Source organism: Natator depressus, chromosome 2, assembly GCF_965152275.1.
Source record: "Natator depressus isolate rNatDep1 chromosome 2, rNatDep2.hap1, whole genome shotgun sequence".
Classification (NCBI taxonomy): Eukaryota; Metazoa; Chordata; order Testudines; family Cheloniidae; genus Natator; species Natator depressus.
Genome location: NC_134235.1, coordinates 102,124,645 through 102,146,214, shown reverse-complemented (window position 1 = coordinate 102,146,214; position 21,570 = coordinate 102,124,645). Strand labels below are relative to the sequence as shown.

Here is a 21,570-nt window from a genome sequence, read left to right as displayed (position 1 = left end):
GCTGCATCTCTAGTATGGAGCTATGCTGGCATAGTTTCCATATTGTAGACAAACCGTAGCTCCCTGTCAACTTTCAGCCACCACTAGTTGCCAAAACTCTCTCTCTCATACTGCAGCTCTTTCGACACCAGGGATATCTCCACTTGTCTCTGCCTTCAGTGAGAACCTTAAGAAAGGTTTGGGGGTTTGGTTCAGAAATCCATAGCAAATAACGTCTTTCTTAAGCAGCCAACCTTCCCAAATATTCAAAGGCTTCTATAGGACACAGATGAGTAAAACCAAACTTTGAGTTTCTAGCCCCAAACTCTCTTCTGAGAGGTGCTTTTCCCCAAAAATGGCTTGAGATTTTTTGAAAAGTAAAGGCCTCTTATTCTTGTCACACACACATCAGAAATATGCAATGCCCGATGCATGTTAGATTTGGTCAAAATGTTCCCAGCTGGGAGGTGTCACAAAAACTTTTTTGTGTGGTTTAGCTAAATTATAGGAGGAGTTGGTCAAAACTGGGCTTATAATGGAGGGCTAATAAAAAATGGCTTGGCTTTTAAAGAGTTCCTTCTTCCCCCAGTACCTAAGAGACTCTGGAATTCTGAAACAAGGGTGGCTTTATGAGCCTATAAATTCCAATGCACATTTTACAAACCTTGCTTGTTCTGCCAATGTTCAGTGCAACTACTTGTGTGAGTAAAGTTCTTCTCATTCCTAAGTGGTTGCAGAATTGTGCCCCACACCTCAGAGAGACCAAGAGAGGCTAGAAATATGGGAAAGAAATAAAAATGAAATTTAAATTTTGAAAAATGCAAATTGATATGTTGTGATGAAAGTATCAGAAAGGATGATATTCCGTGGGCCAAGAAGACGCACAATGTGAAAAGTCATTGGGTGGTTAGTGGTAACAGCGGTTAGTAGATTAATTAAAGACGTAGACAAACTGTAAAGGAATTCAGGAAAGAGCAACAAAAATGATGAAGACGCTGGAGGGACTGACTTACTGATGAAAGGCGGAAAAAATGCTTAGCTCAGTGACAGCTTGGGAGAGGGGATGTCATAAGTCTACAGATATCTGAAGGGTGTGAAAGGCAGGAATGGAGAGGAATTGTTTAGCATGGTGGTAGGGGGTTATAACTTGGAGTAAGGTATGAAATACATTGTTTAAGTAAAGGGGGAATATAAGCTAATTGTCAAGAAAAACTTCCTGACATAGACCTACTACATTATGGAGTAGTCTTTTAAGGGTAGTGGTGGAAGCCCCATCCCTTTGGACACTTATCCTAGACTGGATAAACCCCTAAAAATAGACTGTAGGGAGCAACTGTGCATTAGTAGGAGGATGTTCTACAGCCTAGCCGGTCTTACCTATCTCCAGTTACTATGGCTGCTAATGCTGAACTTTCAGATACATATTGGGTTACTACATGGAGAGGTTATTAGCATTTTGCTTTGATAGTTTTATATATACAGTAACTTCTCGCTTAACATTTGTGGGTGTGTGGGTGTGACACACACACACACACACAGTATAAGTTTTAAACAAACAATTTAATACTGGTACACAGCGATGATGATTGTGAAGCTTGGTTGAGGTGGTGAAGTCAGAGGGTGGGATATTTCCCAGGGAATGCCTTACTGCTAAATGATGAACTAGCAATTGGCTGAGCCCTCAAGGGTTAATTCATTGTTGTTAATGTAGCCTCATACTCTACAAGGCAGCACGAATGGAAGGAGGGGAGACAGCATGGCAGAGAGAGACAGAGACACACACCGTGTGTGTGAGAGAGAGAGATGCGCATTTCTCCTTTAAGTATGCTGACCCCACTCTTAAGTACACTGCCTTTTTAAGTTAATCAGCAAGCTGAGAGGGCTGCCGCTGCCAGGAAGCTCCCTCCATCCTGAGCCCTGTCATGTGTGTCCCTGCTCTATGGAGATGGAGTAAGCGGGGTGCCAGAGCAGGGGGGAGGGGGACACCCTGACATTAGCCCCCCTCTCCTCCCCAACCCCGCACAGCAAGCAGGAGGCTCCGGGAGCCACTCCAAGGCAGGGCAGGAGCAGCACATGGCAGTGGGGGGAGGGACAGCTGAACTGCCGGCAATTGATAGCTGCTCTGCAGCTGCTGCACAGGGAACTTAGGGGAAGGGGGGGCTGCCGGTCCACCCTGGTGAGTACGGGGGGCGTCCTTTCCCCAACCTCCCCGCACTCACTGGCAGTGGGAAGCGGAGTGCCGCAGCTGGGAGGTGGCGGAGTGGAGTGGACTGGGGCCATGTTGCTCTGCTTCCCACCCTGCCGGTGAGTGTCTGTCAGGGGGCGGAGGGTTTGGATAGGCGTCGGGGCAGTCAGGGGACAGGGAGCCAGGGGGGTTGGATAGGGGGTGGGGTCCTGGGGGTCTCTGGAGGGGTCAGTCAGGGAACAAGGAACGAGGGGGGGGCGCCAAAGCAAGTTCGATATAACACGGTCTCACCTATAAAGCGGTGAGCTTTTTGTCTCCCGAGGACCGTGTTATATCGGGGTAGAAGGGTGTGTGTGCGAGTGTATATAATCTTTTTATTGTTATATCTACAGCAGGGACTCCTTTTTCTAGTTTTGTGGAGAGCCCAGCACTGATTGGGCCGTTTGGGTGCTACTATAATGCAAATGAATATTCAGGAACAATAATTTGCTTACTAATCATTCTCTGGCTTGGTATCTTGTGACAAAACAATATCTTCTGATTTCTATTTAAAATTGGGAACTTTGGGTTGTACCCCAGGAAAGGGTATAATCTTGCTGTGCGTTGCTGCTGCTATAGTGGTTTTGTTTGTGTTTTTTTAAGGTATTGAGTTCGATTCTTAAACACTTGAAATCTGTTGTGCATAAAGACCTCTTTTTTTGTCCTGGTTTATGTCCTCTTTACTGCCAGTTTGCAAGTGTTTTCTGCTAAGTGGTAAGTGCAGTTGTATTTATTATTGCAATGTAATCACAAAGGTTTCAAGAAGAAGGTGAATCTCATTTCAGGTAAAAATCTGATCTTATTTCCAGATTGTTAGGGGAAGGGAAAGGAGTCTTAAACTTGGCCCCTGTGTGTTCGCTCCTGTTCTACACGCTGTTGTGTTTGGGAATTGTATTTCTCCAATGTTTTCTTAAAATGTGCAAAAACATTTAGCTGAAGGATGTGATTGATGCATGAAAAGTAAATGACTATAATAATATTCTTAGATTTTGCTCCATGAGAGACCAGCTTTTTTATGGAGCTACTTAAGATCACTGGTCCAAGACAGCGTAGGAAATATTAAAGCTAGACCTGGCGATCAAGCTGTACTTTGTATATATTGACCTCCGCAGCAATTGCAGCTTTAAATCATTACAATATTAAAAGCATGGGCAGACTGTTCATTGGGTTATCATAGTAAAATGAAGGCACACATGTATTAAAATGACCTCACTTTAATTGGCTGATGGGCCTAACAAAATTTCCTACTATAAATCCCTATTTTTTTTTTTTAGGGGGGGAAGGGGAATTGTTAAAATTAAAAGTAATAATGTGTTTGAGCCTGGGGATACAAAGCTTGGGCTCAAGAGCAGGTTTCTTTTTTTATTAAAATCTTTAAGTGTCTTATGCTTCAAGTTAGATAGGATTGCAGACTCAAATAATTAGAATGTTATTGGATTTGGTTGTTTCTTCTGCATTATTTAGCCCCATAAAAAGTGGACAAATTATTAATAGTTGCAAATGTACCTCTCTGCAGTGCACTTCACTGGGTAGAGTGCAGGAGGCTGTCTGGACAAGTCACAGCCATTTATGCTCTAATCACTACAAGAAAGAATTCTGTTCCTGGAGCTGTCATTGACTCCCTGTGTGGCCTTTGGATAAATAGCCACTCTGTGCCTTAGTTTACCTACTTGTGAAATGGGTTTAATGTTGATCTACTTCACTGGGGTGTTGAGGCTCACTGGTTCCAGTTATACAGCAACTTTCAATCAATGATTTCAAGTTGCTCTACAAAATAGTATCTATTAATTATTACAGCTTCTAAAGGAACCTTTGCAGCATACTGTGTCAAAGATCCTTCATCTTCACAGGCTGCAATACCTGTCTTTTATAAAATGGGGCAATCACTTAAGAGCACGTTTTAAAAAATAGGTTTCAGAGTAACAGCCGTGTTAGTCTGTATTCGCAAAAAGAAAAGGAGTACTTGTGGCACCTTAGAGACTAACCAATTTATTTGAGCATAAGGTTTCGTGAGCTACAGCTTCACTTCAAGTGAGCTGTAGCTCACAAAAGCTCATGCTCAAATAAATTGGTTAGTCTCTAAGGTGCCACAAGTACTCCTTTTTTAAAAAAAAAAATAAGATACCTGTATTTAAAAATTAATATTATGTAGGACTGTTCTGTATACTGTGTGAGCAAAACTAATTCAATCTGGGACATTTTGTTATATGAACAGTGCGCTGTAGAATGGTTACCCAATCTGTGTTTTTATGTGTACGCCACAGAGCTGTGTGAATAATTGATTTTTCAGTTTACTGGCTGAACTGACAAATCAAGAAAAACTTTTGGCGAACTGAAAAGTCTTTAGTTGGTTTATTTATTTATTTATGGTGGAACAAAGCATTTTGTTTTTGAGCTTTTAATTTTTTTCATTTAAAAAACAACAACAAAATTGAAGTAAATGTTGAAATAAAATATTTTGATTTCTTTGGAGGGAGGATTTTTTTTTTTAGGTTTTTTTTGACCAAAACAATTCAGCAAATTTATCATGACTTCGCAAACCTGAATCTGTGTTTTTTCCGAGGGAAATTTTACCCTGAATTAGTACATGATCGGATGGTGCTGAACCCCTTTGCAACAGCCCACTGCCGATGGTGGCGGTAGTAATAGTAATAATAATTAATAATAAAGACACTCACTTGGAAATCATGGAAAAGTGTGTGTGTATTTGAGTAGCTGTAATCTACTGGCTTAAGTCCTTTTTCATAATTATTTTCTTTTTTTTTTTTTTCGTTTGTGTTTTGTGGCTGCATAAAAGAAATATAAAATAAACACCTCACACAACTACCTTGGAGTGCATCTCTCTGAATTTTTTTGCTGAACAAGTGGAATGCAGCATTCATTCTGGAGCATCTTTCTCAATAAACCCTGTTGTTCCTGAAAGTTGCTGGGGTTTTCAAATAGCTGGATCTTCCAAACCGCACGCACTATGCTATCCATTACTCATTGATCTAGTTTCGGCTTGACGCTGAAGTTCCAAAATAAGCTCTTGATCTTTCTCCTCCCTCAAGTTCCTGTTCAATGTTCTTCTGTCAAGGGCTGGACATATGGCTCCCTCTGGAAATTGTCTGTGCCACTCCAGTGTCAGACAAATTGCTACTAAATGACATAAGGCACTCTAGAGGCTTGGCACCTAGGCATGGAGTGTCAAACTTAGATTCTCAGCTGGTTGTGCACTATATACACTGCTGGGCCTGCAAAAATGCTCTAGATATTTGCTCACACAAATAGCCTGTGTTGATGTGTGCAGACTTGACTTCCAGATGGCAAAATTTAGACACTGGCCTTTGGAAATGTGGCTCTTGATGGTGGTGCATCAGTACTGACCCTTTTTAAAAATGCGTGATCTTCAGTTGGGGATAAATGCTCTGTTCACATATTTTTTGTTTCTTGCACTTTTAAAAATAGCATAGCATTTAGATTTCATGGTCTCCTGCCTTTGCTTCCATGTTAAAGTCAGGTCAGTCTCTCTGGCAGAAATGCCAGTAGTGTGCACACTTGACATTTCTGTAAGGAGACCTGATGTAGAAGAGCTGCTTTGCAGAGCCTGAAAATATTAGCTGAACATGTTAGTCTGTATCCGCAAAAAGAAAAGGAGGACTTGTGGCATCTTAGAGACTAACAAATTTATTTGAGCATCAGCTTTCGTGAACTACAGCTCACTTCATCGGATGCATTCAGTGGAAAATACAGTGGGGAGATTTATATACACAGAGAACATGAAACAATGGGTGTTGCCATACACACTATAACGAGAGTGATCAGGTAAGGTGAGCTATTACCAGCAGGAGAGCAGCGCGGGGGTGGAGGGGGGGGAACCTTTTGTAGTGATAATCAAGGTGGGCCGTTTCCAGCAGTTGACAAGAACATCTGAGGAACAGTGGGGTGGGGGGTGGGGAATAAACATGGGGAAATAGTTTTACTTTGTGTAATGACCCATCCACTCCCAGTCTTTATTCAAGCCTAAGTTAATTGTATCCAGTTTGCAAATTAATTCCAATTCAGCAGTCTCTCGTTGGAGTCTGTTTTTGAAGTTCTTTTGTTGAAGAATTGCCACTTTTAGGTCTGTAATCGAGTGACCAAAGAGATTGAAGTGTTCTCTGACTGGTTTTTGAATGTTATAATTCTTGACGTCTGATTTGTGTCCATATATTCTTTTACGTAGAGACTGTCCAGTTTGACCAATGTACATGGCAGAGGGGCATTGCTGGCACATGATGGCATATATCACATTGGTAGATGTGCAGGTGAACGAGCCTCTGATAGTGTGGCTGATGTGATTAGGCCCTGTGATGGTGTCCCCTGAATAGATATGTGGACACAGTTGGCAATGGGCTTTGTTGCAAGGATAGGTTCCTGGGTTAGTGGTTCTGTTGTATGGTGTGTGGTTGCTGGTGAGTATTTGCTTCAGGTTGGGGGACTGTCTGTAAGCAAGGACTGGCCTGTCTCCCAAGATCTGTGAGAGTGATGGGTCGTCCTTCAGGATAGGTTGTAGATCCTTGATGATGCGTTGGAGATGTGAAGTGAGCTGTAGCTCACGAAAGCTTATGCTCAAATAAATTTGTTAGTCTCTAAGGTGCCACAAGTACTCCTTTTTCTTCTTCCCTAAGAGTGAAATCCTGGCCATATTAAAGTTGATGGCAAAACTGCCAGTGTCACCAACAGAGTCAGAATTTCACCTTAAATGTGCAAATATAAGCTATTAATTATATAGCACAACTTTTGCTAACTATTGATCTTAAAATGTTTCCTCAAATTGTTCAAGATTTGCAAACTAGTTCTGTAGCTGATCCTAGGGTGATCTTGTGGTCACAGTACAGGACTCATTCAGAAAATCTGGCATTTTAGTTTGTGCCTAACCACAGACTTTCTGCATGATGTTGGGCTAGTCACTTAAAACTTCCAGACCCTCAATTTCTATATATGTAAGATGGGACTAATGCAGTGTCCACACTGGCATTTTGCCAGCGGAAGTATGTCATCGGCGGACTTCTGTTGTTCAGGGAGGTTTTATTTTGGCAACAGAAAGTCTGGGTTTTGCTGGCAAGAATTAGATTTGGTTGTGGACACATGCAAAGCTGTGTTAACAAAAGGCAAATTTTGCCAACAAAACTTTGTAGGGTACACCAGGCCTGATATTTCTGTACCTACAAAGTCCTAGTGTAGACATGGTTATACCAACCTCAGTGTGTTTTTGCCAGTATAACTTATTTTGCTTGCTGAACTGGTATAAGCTAAATGGACAATATTGCTTTTTTCTCTGTTGGTATGAGTTTAGCCGACAATCAAAGGTTTTCCAGTGTTCACCTGACCTACTACTTGCGTACTTCAAAGGGGTTTTGGTTAACAGTTGTAAAGCACTTTGAGACCGTCAGGGGGAAGGCACTAGTCTAAGGCGATGTCTACACTGCAGACCTTATCGTGGCACAGCTGTACCACTGCAGCTGTGCTGCTGTAAGGTCTCCTGGGTAGCTGCTCTATGCAGACGGGAGATAATTAAACCACCCTCAGCGAGCGGCGGTAGCTAGGTCGGCGGGAGACGCTCTCCTGCCGACATTGTGCTGTCCATACCGGCGCTTTTGTTGGTGAAACTTATGTCAGTCACACCTCTGACCGACAAAAGTGCTAGTGTAGACATAGCCTGACTCTCACAAAAATTGATGAGAAAGTTGAAAGTCACAGAAATGTTGATTTACATAGTTTCCACTGTTTTGAGAGGGCAGCGAATAACATTTTAAGTGGCTAAAGTTTGATAAATTATATCCATCTTCCAGTTATTGGCAATGAACTTTAGGACTCTGGGTCCCTTGGCTGGCCACTGAATAAAATTAGCACTATGCTCATAGCTATACCACGGGTGTAATTACAGTCCGGCAAGACGTAGCTGCTATTTTTATTGAAGTGTGCTGGCATGTGTGGTCAAATCACTGTGGAATTTCACAACGGAAGTCATTGTCTAATGTCTGATCTCTTCACATCCTCCAGCTGTAGGATATTTTTGGTTTTGTGTGTTAATACTCTGTATAGGTAGGTAATTTGACACTGTTATGAGAAAATCCATGGAACAAATAAAAACAAGGACTGTTACATCTTTCCTTTTGTGTAGGTTTGTGCCAAGTACCAGCCAAAGTTCTGCAGACTGTGGTTCTGCCTATGTGCTGCTTTGCAAGTGACAGCTAGTTTGATGTGGTGTTGCATCAAATTTTGAGGCTAATAATGATTTGGGGGCAGAGAGAGGGAACGGGGTTTTGTGCCTTAACTTTTTTTAGAAGTTCTTGTTTCTTTTGGTAGGCAGAGGAAGAAAGGTGTAACGAAGAAGAGAATGCTCAAAGAATTGAGGGTAAAAGCAGAACGGTGTACTAGAAAGGGAGAATCATGCAAGAACGTACGGTCAGGCTATGGATAGATGGAGTGAAGAAAGGGCGAAGGTTAAGTTCTGTGGGAGTGATGCCTGAATAAGGAGTGCTGAGCCCAAGTATTAGAGAAAATTTCCAAACAGTGAGTGGTTCTCAACCCGTGGGCTGCTTGCGGCCCAATCAGCACACAGCTGAGGCCCATGTGACATCCTTACGGCCATACAGGTAGTGTGTGTGTATATATATATATATATTGTGTGGATGTGGCCCACATAACACAGAGAGAGCTGCATATGCAGCCCAGAAGGGTAAATAGTTGAGAACCACTGGGTGAGACTGTGGAATAGCCTCCCAAGTGAAGCAGTGGAAAGGTTTCCCTTTAGGACACTTAAAACTATTCGGGAGGAGAAAAGCTTTCTACAGAACAGTTCTTTATTGGCTGGGTATAGACAAGGTGAGCCAATAAATATTTTCCAACTCTAGTTTCTGTAATTCATATGACTTCAAATTGCAGTATTAGCGCACACAATACTACAACGAACTAAAAATCAAAGCTATTTCCTTGGGAAAATGCGCCAAGCATACAATTTTTTTCGCAAAGTAAGTTGTACAACAATCTATATGAAATGTGCTGTCACTGAACAGCAGAACTGCAGTGTTTCAGGGATTTATTTTATGTTAGCATATTAAAAATTAGTATTTGGCAGTGCCTGTGGAAAGAGATATTGTCTAATGCAGGGGTGGGCAAACTTTTTGGGTGGGGAAATTGCATGCTGGGCCATGAATGTAGGGCTGGGGCAGGGGGTTGGGGTGTGGGAGGGAGTGCGGGGTGTTGGGAGGGGGTGAGGTGTGCAGAAAGGGGCTCAGGTCAAGGAGTTGGGGCAGAGGAGGGGTGCAGCATGTACGAGAGGGATCAGGGAAGGGGGTTGGGGTGCAGGAGGGGGCGCACAGTGCGGGAGGGGGCTTAGAGCAGTGGTGCAGGGAGGGGTGTGGAATGCAGGAGGTGCAGGGAGGGGTTGGGGTGCAGGAGGGCTGTAGCAGGGGGCTCAGGGCAGGGGGTTGGGGTGTAGGGGGGTGCAGGGTGTGGCAGGGGGTTGGGGTACAGGCAGGGAGCTCAGGGCAGGGAGTTGGGGGGTCGGGTGCAGGAGGGGTTCAGGCTCTGGCTTGGTGTCATTTACCTGGAGCGGCTCTGGGGTGGCAGCGGCCTGCCCCGGGGCCAGGGCAGGCTCCTGGCCCCGCCCCGGGAAGTGGCCGGCACCATGTCCCTGTGGCCCCTGGCAGGGGCAGAGGGCTCTGCGCGCTGCCCTTGCCTGTGGGTATCTTCCCTGAAGCTCCCATTGGTGGCGGTTCCCCGTTCCCAGCCAATGGGAGCTGTGGGGGAGGTACCCACAGGCAAGGGCAGCGGGCTGAGCCTGCGGCGCCACGGGGGTGGCAGTCCCATGGGCTGGATCCAAAGCCCTGAGGGGCTGGATCCAGCCCGCGGGCCGTAGTCTGCCCACCTCTGGTCTAATGTCTACCGAGTGATTAAAAAGCATATGATGTTCTTCTGGGAATTATTTCAGTAGCATACTAAGTAGTTATCCTTTCATGTTTTTAAGAGTAAATCACAATAGAAAAATTCCCAACAGATTCCCTCATTTATGGTCAGTTCAAATTTTATGGTGACTTTACATTAACTGACTGTTATTAACTTAGCAATTTCCTGTAACAAGGTCACTTGAAAGAAAGCCACTTGTTTTAGGAGGTTTGTTGTCACTGGATACCGTAGCAGTGATTTACATTGGTGGGAAGTGCTATTTTTGTTGCAAGTCGGCTTCAGCATCTGGCGACACCATCTATTTCAGAGCAACTCTTGCCTCCTTCTCTTCACTGGGCATATCTATTTGTTCCAGAAAGGTATGTTGCCATTTATCTCTTTCTAGCTAACCAATCATGCTGTGGCATGGCTCACTCCTCTTTTCCTGTCTCTTTCTCCCTGCCACCCCTAACTAACATGACAGTTTTCTTTGTCTTGGAGCAGTATGGTCATAACGCTTTTCTAATTGACTGTCTCTCTGTTGGTTGTGCAGATCAGGGCCTGCCCTGCAGTTTAAGCTTCTCCAGTCCAGCTTTCAAACGTTATAGTAAGGATAGGAGAAGATTTAAAGCTGAATATTATTTTATTGTGAATGCCACAGAGTGCAGCTTTGTTAATGGTTGGGGTGCTTAGTTGGGGAAAAACTCAAGCATCAGAACTAGAAGTTTGAAATACGGCTTCTGTGAATGTTGGTAGTGAGCTTTTGCAGCTTGTGTGTAAACCTACTTGGTTCTTGCAGGTGGTCTCCTTGGCGTTCTTCTAGCTTTTCTGTATATGCCCAAGGTATGCTTGGACTGGTTTGTGGCACTTAGCATCTTCTCCTTCCCTGAATGGAAAAGGTCTGTAGAATAACCATTCAGACAAGCACCCAAAAATAAATACATTTAAATAAATAAAATTGTTCAGTGAAAGCCTCCCTATCTGACAAGACACTCTGCTCCTTTCTTCCCTCCAGGCAGACAAGAAGCAATCTATCCAGGATTTCTCCTTTTCAGCAATAAGAATAAATGTAAAAAATAGCGGGGCAGCCATTAGCATTCTCCTCCGCTTCAGAAGGCTAGTGAGCAGAGTTCAGAATGTACATACTGAAGCTTCCTTTTCTGATCCCAGGTGAAATCCTGAGATGACTTAATATGCTAAAGTACAGGAGGATGCCAAGTTTTGATTCCTCTCGATGCACGCAGAAACTCCCATTACTCTGAATGGAAGCACTCTGTGCAGCACGTAGAATAATTACCCTGACACAGCTGTGTTAAAAGAACATTATTGAGGTTTCAAAGTCAAGCACTCAACTTGAATTTTGGCCTTTCCTGACTTTTAACTGTGCAACCTTAATTCGGCCCCCTTGTGCCTGTGCATTATGATACAGTCTTGACTTGCGTGATCACATACTGTTTTCCACAGGAAAAAACAGAAACTCTCAAGTGGCATCACATTGATGCCCACATGGTCATCGGCATGGTTGGAACCCTTCGATCCATTGCACGGATCTCTTCCACTTGAGCTAACAGCGTAACTGATAGCAGCAGTAGGTTGTTGTCCTCCATGTGGACCAGTACTAAAGGGGGATGAGAGAGACGCTTTTTTCACAGATATTTGCTGACATCAGGGTAAGTGAGACACTCTGGGATCTTGGGTTCCTTTCCAGAGTGTGCTCTAGCAGTCACTCTTCTGCCCATTCCCTCCAAATATGATTCCTTCTTCCCCATCCCCTCCAACCTGTCCCTATCCTCGTCCTCCCTCTTTCTCATCCTGGCTCCTTGCCTATCCAGTCCCATGGTCTCGGTCTCCACTCCTTAGGCTTCTCATTCCAGTCCCCATTTCCTTGCCCAGCTAGTCTTAATCTCTCCCTCTGGACGTACTGAGTCCCAATCTCCTCCTTCCCCCCTACTCCCAGACACTCCCCTCCCAACTCCTAGTCCCCTCTGGCTCCTCATCTGATCTCTGTTCTCTCCCCACTTCTCACTGGCTCCCAGTTCTAGTCTCCCTCCTCAAACTCCTCATCAAATCTCAGTCTTCCCCTCCCTGGTCCCTTGTCCCAGTCTCTCTGCCCAGCCACACCTCAGCTCCTTGTCAGATTTTATTTCCTCCTCCTGTTCCTTCCATCTCCCCCCACAATGATTCCTACTCTCAGTCTCCTTGCCAGCTAGTTCCAGTGTCCCTTCGCCTGCCCCCAGTTCCTCATATGACCTAGGTCTTCCTCCCACGTACCCAGCCAATTGGGCAAAACAATGTATTTGCATCTAACCTTGTTCTCAGAAATGGCTAAACTATTGTAGCTGAAATTTTCCAAAAAACATTCAGCCTGAGGCAGACTCCCAGCATGGAAAATTGCACCCCAGATGGTTACAGTTTGGTAAAGTCACAGTCTACTGAGAACAGGGGTGGTGCTAAAGTGGAAAGTATTAGGCAACCTTACCAATAAGTTGTGCTATCAGCGTGTCTGTAACATTGTAAATATAAGGGTGTGTGAGTAGGGAGAACTTGTGTGGTCACTAATATGTGCAGGGTGGCCTGGTTATTTCCTGGGCCCTCTGGCCTAGATTTATTTGTGAAATTAGGTTTGTCGCAATTATTTGCTTGCTTTTTTATATATCTATAATTTTTTTCATAGCAATTTTTTAAAATCAGAAACCCAGCATTAATTTGCAGATTTTCTCCTGGTGTTATGCCCCAACTAATGTACATTTTCTGATGTCTGACATTGTTGACTTTTAAGCTATATTCATTCCATGTCAATCTGATTGTATATATGCAACTGAATAACTTGGTGTTCTTCTGAACACCGAGTGTTGGAGTGTGTCCTGGCAAACATCACGGGCACAATCCTACTTTCCTTGAGCATCTGAAATTCCCATTGAAAGTCACTGGGTCTCTTAAATGTGCAAGGCATGCAGGATCACTCACCAAATTTGTTAACCAGCATTGCAAACAACAAGATCATAAAATATTTCCTAATGAAAGTTCACAGTCCGGTTTGTCTGGACATCATGGCTCATGTGACTGTTAGATCTGCATTGCCATTGCAGCATGTGCTTTGCCCAGAAAGCGCTACGTTGGATTTATCCAAAAGCTTTTTGCCTTTGGCTATAGTTCTCTCACCAGGAGATCAAACTCCCTCATGGTTTATAGACTGCTGATGAGATACATTTCCCCTGAAAACACTCTGGGGTAGCAACAGACTGGGATATTTTTAAATAGCCCCCTTTTCTGAAGTGAGTTTGACTTTGTTTTTTCTTGCTGAATATCTGGCAAAGAAAGAGATCCCAGGTTTTGTCCTTTGGATGTTTGACTCCTACTTAAAATCTCTGGGGCATCTTTTAACTGGATTTATCCAAACAATTAACATATCATTTTGCCAGACACGGCAGGCCAGGCACACACTTGTTTAGCATGGGATGCTTTTATTGAACAGACAAACAAAATTGTAAAACGACAGATTCACCGTTAAATCATGTGTCCATGATCAGCTGCACGGCAAACATCCATCTGCTTAGTACCATGAGGAGTCATTTCAGCTGTCTGCAAATGAAGTACCCTAATTTATTGCACTCCCGTCTCACTTATTCAAGCTGTTCAGGTTTGTTTCTGTTCTTAAAAAATCTGCTGGTGGCGTTTGTTACACAGAAGGGCTGTGCTTTCCTTCACTGAACGAGAAGGACTGAACTAGGCTTACCTTATCTTTTTCTTCTTCTTGTTTGTATACAATTTGAGATTGAACTCATCATATATTATTATTTATTGAATCATATGTCCAGCTTGCAGCTTCACACATGAAATCCCTTGGTCGCGTCATAATATGTAGATTGTTACTCATCTTTGTTTTATGATCCCCGTCACCTAACATGGGGTATAAATGTTGCAAAAGGCTTATGCTCCTGTTACGTGATGGGTCAGTATCTTCTTACTCCCTTGGCCCCTGTTACAGTAAGGATTAGAGTATGGAATACTGGATTTAGCCCATATTAGGGTGATAAATTTGTATCCAAAATACAAATTGACCTATCTTGATTTCCCCTCCTCCCCTTTGAATGTTTAGGAAATGAACATTGGGCCCTATTCCTTTTCTACAGTGTGTGCACCATTACATTTGATGAATTACAATCAAGTCTGGCAAAACTCAGTCATAATTCTAACATTTCATCTATGGGCTGCATAATATTTATGATAATGTAACTGTGAACTGCAAAGCTTTTATTTAGTATTGCTTATCTGCCCCTTTAAAAAGCTCTCCAGTTATAATTATATCAAGCCTATAACCAGCTTTCAGAAACTGACTGTTCACATCCTTGACTGTCAATGTTGAGGGCACGACAAGAAAAACCTTACGTATTTTACTTTTTAAAATCTATTTCTGTTCCCCATACTTTCTCCTTAAGCTTGAATGGGAGGACCAGAAATGCACTGGAGGTGAGGGGAAAGCAGGGAAAGGCCAAAGATGCAGCAAAATCAAAGTAGAAAAGGGAGGAATGATGGGTATTAAAGTTTGGACATTGGCACAGGTATAAACCATGGGAGCAAATCCTCTTGATGGCCTTTTAACCTTGCTATAAACAGCTGCAGATATATTCATTGTTTTCTTTGTGCGTACTGTTGGGCTACCTATTTTTGACTCTGGAGCACACATCGCATGGTATGATGTACAAGAAATCAGTTCTTCGCATTAAGTGTTTATTTAGAGTGACTAGAGGGTGTGTGTGTGAGCCACTCACGGGAGGCCGTAAGTGTTGCAGTGAAAAGGTATTTGAAGTCTGTTTGATGTTCACCATATTACTTACACTGATTATGCTGCACATAAAATTATGTAATTTATTTTCATAGGATGTCATCAAGTCAAATATCACAGCGTGATTTTTAAAAGGATTTCGATAACTTCTTGGCCACTGGCATTCATGTCTGTAGGTACTAAGATAACAAAACTATAGGCATTAGGGGGTCAGAAAGCAATTATCCACCCCTAACTAGAGCACTGTGTGATTGGATTAAGTGTGTTGTGTGGACTTGGTAGTAGCCTTTCTCTGCAGCATCAGGTACTGACACTGTTCATGTAGGTAGATCAATGCTGTCATGGTCTGGTAAAGCTAAACCTATATAAAAGTTTCACGTCTTTTCACCTGTAATACTTCCCAGGGTTGTGAGGCCCCTTGATATCACCTGCCTTTAGCAGGAGGAAGCCTTGCCTGTGCCTGCCGGATGTCAGCTCCCTGACTCCACCTGTCATGGGGAACACAAGCTCTCCCCTCTTAGCCTACAGAGGCTCTGCTGTCCCTCTGCAGTTGAGCATGGCTATTGCTACAACCTACACATCATCCCGAGAGTCTCCCTTACCAGTTACACCTTAGATCACAGCTCCACTTAAGATGCAGCACATAGATGTGTTTATAGTGAAAACAAGTATGAATGTATTTAACAAAGAATAGAAATTTGAGAAATAGCAAGTAAAACTATTGGAAACAAATGGTTACATGTAAAATAAAATCGTAACATGCACTCTAGAGCCTAGACTTAACTAACAAGATATGTTCCTGTCTAATGAAGTTTAGCTCACCCCAAGTCTTTGCAGCATTTGCCAGCCAGCCTGGCTGTGACCCTCCATTCATAAAAACAGAACATGCTAACACTTTGTCTTCTAGGTGAAGGATCTAGGTGTACTCAGTACTCCCAGTTATATCTCCCAAATCCATTGTTTTTGCTTGTAAACTTCCTTGCTGTTTTTGCTTTTTCCTACATCTTTCCTCTTGTTGAATTCACAAGCTCCTGATTTAGCATCAGGCTCAGTAATGCAAAAAGTACACCTGGGGGAATTCAGTGCCACTGCACATGCGCAAAATTCATGTCCCTGGCAGATTTCTTTGCTTTCCTGCAGAAAAATGACTTTCTGACAGGGAAGCAAAGGGAAGCTGCAGGAGTAGTCATGCACCACTCCCTAGTGGAGTAGGTACATCAAGCACATGGAGCAGCCAACGGACAGGTAAATCACCACGGGGCTGGGGACACCCCAGCCAGTGGCTCCTACCCTAAGCCAGGATCAGCTGCTAGTCCTGGCTGGGCTGGAGGCAGGAGAGGACAGGACTTCCTCTTCCCTTGCAAGAGGTGTCTGCGGCTGTGTCAGACCCACCCCAGAAACTTCCCCCAGCTGCAGGAAGCTCAGCATCCTCCCTTGCTTCCTGCCTCCATTGCGCCTCAATTGTGGTGGGAGGGGTCACTGTACGGGGAGCTGCTCCCCCATCCACCCAACCCCCATGCATCCAGACCTCTCATACCCAGACACCCTTGCCAAGCCTCACCAGGTACATCCAGAACCCCCCTAGCCCTCCAGACCTGAACCCCTGAATCTGGAGCCCCCCCTGCACTGACCCCCTGCCTCCAGATCCCCACCCCTGCACCCAGACCACCCCCCAATGAGTTCCCTGCACTCAAACCTTGACCCTGATGCTCCACCCCCTGCACCACCCTGAGCCCCATACCACTGACCCCCAACTAGCTGCACCGATACTCCCACCCCACCAAGCACCACTTCCTCACACCCAGACATCCCGTGCTGAGATCCTGCACACTCAGACCCCGCTGCTGAGCCCCAATCTCCTGGAAGTCCCTGGAGAGTCCCCTTGCCCCTGCACCTGGAATCACCCCCAACGAGCCTCTGTGCATCCAGATCCCCCCACACCTAGACCCCCCCACTGAGCTGCCTGCACCCAGATTGCCCCACACAGAATCCTTTCACCCCACACCTGGATTCCTCCACACTTGGATCCTGCCTGATTGAGTCTGCCCCACCCCTGGTGCGCCTGGGGCAGAAGGGCAGGGCCCCAGGGTGCCCGGGCCTTGTGCTGTGTCAGGGTTGGATGCATCCTCATTGCTGAGTTCGTGTCTGGGGAGTGTGGGGTGGATGGCTGCAGGGTGATCTCCCACCTTCAGCAAGCCAGTGGCCTGTGCTCCCACTGCTATGCTGGAGCCTCTGTATTTATTTATTGATAAATAAAACTTGTGGAATTTTGCATATTTTGGAATTTTGCATATTTTGGAATATTGTGCCCAGAATTTTTAATTTTGGCGCAGAATTCCCTCAGGAGTTTAAAAAAAAAAATAAAAAGCATCCATTGTGAAACGGACAGTACACAGGTGACCAGGCGGAGAGAGCTAAGCGGCTCTTCCCTCCTACTTGACAGGAGCATGTTTATCACCTCCTGGTGACCTGCCTTAACTCATGTACCTTTAGAACATAATTTTCAGTACAGATACATAATTTCTTAAACAAATGATCCTATATACATTTTGCAATGATTAAGATGAACAGGGGGCTCTTGGTAGAGAATTCACATGCCGCCTTTTGGTCAGCTTAATATGCATACATCTGGCCCAGGGGGTCCCCGGAAAACTATACATCCCCGGTGCCCTCTGCCAGTTAGCCCCAAGAGGTTCCTAAGTCATACCCTCTTTAATTCTTCTCTTTGTTTTGTCCCTTTTTGTAGTGTCAAGATGGTGCTGATGTGGACCAGTGGTGATACCTTCAAGACTGTTTACTTTATCCTGAACCAGGCTCCTTTCCAGTTCTCAATTTGTGGCCTGCTCCAGGTCTTTGTGGACATGGCCATCCTGCTACAGGTTTACTTCTACAGCTACTACCCTCAGAAGCCGGCATCGCACACTGCACACCCAGCCAGTACAAAGGCACTCTGAAGCACGTGGTGGAGATGGCTACAGGTCAATGGTGTTGTGAAGTCTGCCTCTGCAGCTTTTCCTTCCACTTGTAAATACTATTTTGATGAGTTGAAAACAGAAGAGAGAAGAATGCTCGAAAACATAAAAAGTTTGGTATTTTTAATGGTTTGCTTCTGTTTGGTTTCAGATTCATTGTATAGAATTTGTTTTTCTGGGGGTGGGGTCGGGGGTGGACAGTCTGTTTATTTTTTGCATACATACCTATGAGCCTTATAAATTCGTGTGTGTGTGTGTGTGTGTGTGTGTGTGTGTGCGCATAATTGCAAGGGCTGGATGTTTGTGTTTTTAATGCTATTTAAAGAAATGATAAACCACAGAGATGATTGAATATTTTGTCTGAAGCTTTTACCTATTTATATAAAGTGTGTACATTTGAAGTAAGCTTGGAATATCAGAGTTAAATATTTCAGTGATGTATGAAGACACTGACAAAGTTTCAAAAAGGATGGGTGCAGTGGATCAGGAAGGTGGGCGGGGGGAAGGGACTGAGAAGGGGTGGTGAACAATCGAAAGTAAACCAATAATAGCCAGTATAAAATGTAAATGTACTGTTTGCGCGCACACTCACACTGCTGGATCAGTGTGGCAGTGAATAGATCAAGGTAAGGGATAGTTTCAGGGAGGTTATGGTGTGGATGATGCTATGGCCAAATCTAAACGAGACATAGCTAGTTACCAGGTGGGATGAAGGGAGAATTAAGGGGAGGGAGAGAGGGAGTCTAACGTAACTAAGTAGTCTTGCTTCGAAGCAGCTGCTTTCAGGAAGAGAATGGGGCCCTGTCTGATTAGGGGTGCACAACTGGGTCATTGATGGTGTGTGACAAAGACTCTGGGTGGGTTGTTGGGATGCCTACAGCTGTGCTGAATGGGGCCAGTAGGCGGGCGTTGCCAGGAGTGCTAGTGAAAAATTTCTAGGCACTGGTTGAGAAACTGGGAAAAGCAGGAATAAAGATGTGTCAATGAAAATGGGTTACTAAGGTTTGGAGTGGGAGAAGTAAATCGGTAATCTAGAGAGCAGGGTCTGCTTTCTAATAATGTGGTTAGTTAAATACTGAGATTCTCATTAGTATTATTGACTGCCAAGTGAGACCAGTTTGTGTTCTGGGGTATTTCTTGTGTTAGCCAATCATGCAAAAAAGGTTACAAAGGAATAGGTGTGAAGAGAAGTATAATGGTTTTTATGCTATTCAAGCTCTTCCAGGCTGTTTTCTTTTAGAAAGCTAGATAGTAGCTGGAAGGGAAAGTGAGAAGGCCTGAGGGGCATATAATGTTCTATATAATCTAAGTCGTATATAATTGTATGTTTGCCAACATCAGTCATTGTGCCCTTTCTGAGAATTTGCACTTCTCTGGAAATGCTAAGTGGATACAGTTTTAATGTTCAGTTATCAAGCCCTTTGGCTTCAGCCAGTTGCCATAATGAGCCTAGCTTGACCTGTAGGAGATGAATAGAGAGAGATTACTGAGTCCCAGAAACAGTTATCTGTGTTGTCTTCTTCTTTGAGACTCAGTCTTTCCTGTCAGATAAATGCTGCCTTACTGCAGATACTGGTGTTTAAGGCAGTGCTAGATTTCCAGTGAGACATTTTGTTTTCTGAGAACATTCCAAAAAGATACACTATCTTAAATAAGGCAACAAGTCTGGGATATTACATCTTCAGTTTCAATCAGGTATTCTCACTAACCTGCTATATTTGGCTCTACCATGCTTTTAGGTATGGACCATCTTTAATGGGGGGTGACCATATTCTTGTGAAGAGCAAAAGCATATAGTCACAATGCAGTAAAGTCTATCAGGAATGTTTATTTTCGGATAATTGACACCAAGTTGTCCTTTGCTATTGTGCTTTGGCTTTCCTTGTTTCTGAATTCTTAATCTCTCAGTCTAAAATAAATCCCAACCTGGCTGTCTTGACCTTTGGGATCCCACTCCCCATGCATTTCTTGGAGGTGATGTCCTCTGCTTCTATGAGCCAAATCCTGCCCCATTGGCAAAATTCTCATGCTCTTCAGTGGGGTCAGGATTTGGCTGTATGGGTGTGGCATGATCCAAGCACAGTATTGCATTTGTGCACCCTAAGCCTCTGTTTTTTATGGAGCAGCTTCTGAGCTGATCATGTTCCTCCTTTGGGATGGCTGGGTGGCGAGCGCTGCCATGGCAGCTGGATGCAGAGGAGATTGGTACATCCCAGAGTAACAGGTAGGACGTGCCCTGGTCTGTGGTGCCTGCAGGGGGACTACCTGGGCCACTGGCAAATCTACACAAATAAACCAAAACTCAGGAAAGTCGTTCAATCTGAGGGCCTGGCATAGAGTGCTATGGTCAAACTCTGACTCCATGCTTTTTGTTTGACACCATGCTCTTTTATGCCTGAAGTGACCTTACAAAGACAATGTTTGTGGGATGGCAGACTATGAATGTTTTATTCCTCTCCCTTTCCCAAATGTTCTGGTTGTGTTAAAAGAACATCTGGGCTTTTCTCTTTTTAATTAAAAACTTAACGAGTGTCCTCTCTGGTGTATGCTGCTTCAATGAGGATTGTATTTCTACTTGTATGCAAACACTTTCTCACATGTTTTAATGGTTTGGTTTTTTAATAACTTGTAGTACTAAGATTTTTGTACCTGATGGTCTTTTTTTCTATTGTTGTTTGGAACAGGGGTGTAATAGCTAAATGGCTGCTAAGGTCTCTTGGCTTTGTGTAACAGGTATTACTGAAAATAAAATGAACATGGTTTTTCCTTTCTTCTTTTGGGACTCTTTGGTCTGCAGATTCTTAACAGTCTGCTGTCACTACCAAAACCAGTATGCTCTGTGAACATGTTTCTTTCATACCAGAGCTGCAAATGCTGGAAGAGAAGCCAGTGGACTAGTGTCTAAAGTCATTTTCCATTTAGAGCATTTGAAAAGCTGGGATACTTGGCTAGGAACTCTCTTGAACGTCATCTTTGAAAGATGCTTTAAAAGCAAAGTTATAGAACTTTTTATATATAAGGAATTATCTGTAGCAGTGATCACCTCAGAGAATTAAGAAATCAGTGACTTTAAATACATCTTTGTTGAATGTATGGTACATTTCATGGAGCTCACATTCTCTGTCAATTGCAGTGATTTTAAAAACAATTAAATAAATCAACCAATTATACATAGATTCCGTGTTGCTTTGTTTTCTTCAAATGTAAGAAAGAAATCTTATTATTTAAAGATTTTGTATTGCTCATCTGGTCTGGGACCTTGTCCTCGTATTTGTCCCTAGAAAGGACAAGCAGGCTTTGGTTGCTATATAAGTAATCATGAAGTATGCAATGTCCTAAGATTAAAGCCTAGGACTAGGATTCACGTTATAGGGTTCTAGGGGGTGGATAAAAATCAATGATGGTTTTGTGTGTGGGGGGGGAGGGGGGGAATAAAATATCAGATTTTTTTAAATTTAAATTGAATTTTCTTACTTGTTTAAATTATAATGATTTTTTTCTTTTTAAAAATAAACCTGTTTAAAATGAAATCTGAATTTTATACAAAATATGTTAAGGCCTAAACTTGTGTAATCTCTTAAAACATTTAAATAAAAAATAAATAGGCTGAATCCATGTGCTTCTGTCAACAATTTTGGATTAAAGGCTGCCTTACTGTATAAAGAAAGAATTAGGGGGGGAAAAATCTAATGGTTGAA

At 43.5% G+C, this 21,570-nt stretch overlaps 1 protein-coding gene across 2 annotated transcripts in view; it reads left to right on the top strand.

The window, feature by feature from the left end:
• SLC66A2 (solute carrier family 66 member 2) overlaps positions 1–21,219 on the top strand; it is a 100,397-nt gene extending 79,178 nt beyond the window's left edge. For both annotated transcript variants that reach the window (XM_074944746.1, XM_074944745.1), the window contains one exon: positions 17,647–21,219. In XM_074944746.1, the coding sequence (XP_074800847.1) occupies positions 17,647–17,854 (208 nt within the window). In that variant the 3' untranslated portion in view covers positions 17,855–21,219. The remainder of the gene's footprint in view (positions 1–17,646) is intronic.
• Positions 21,220–21,570: the final 351 nt, after the last annotated feature.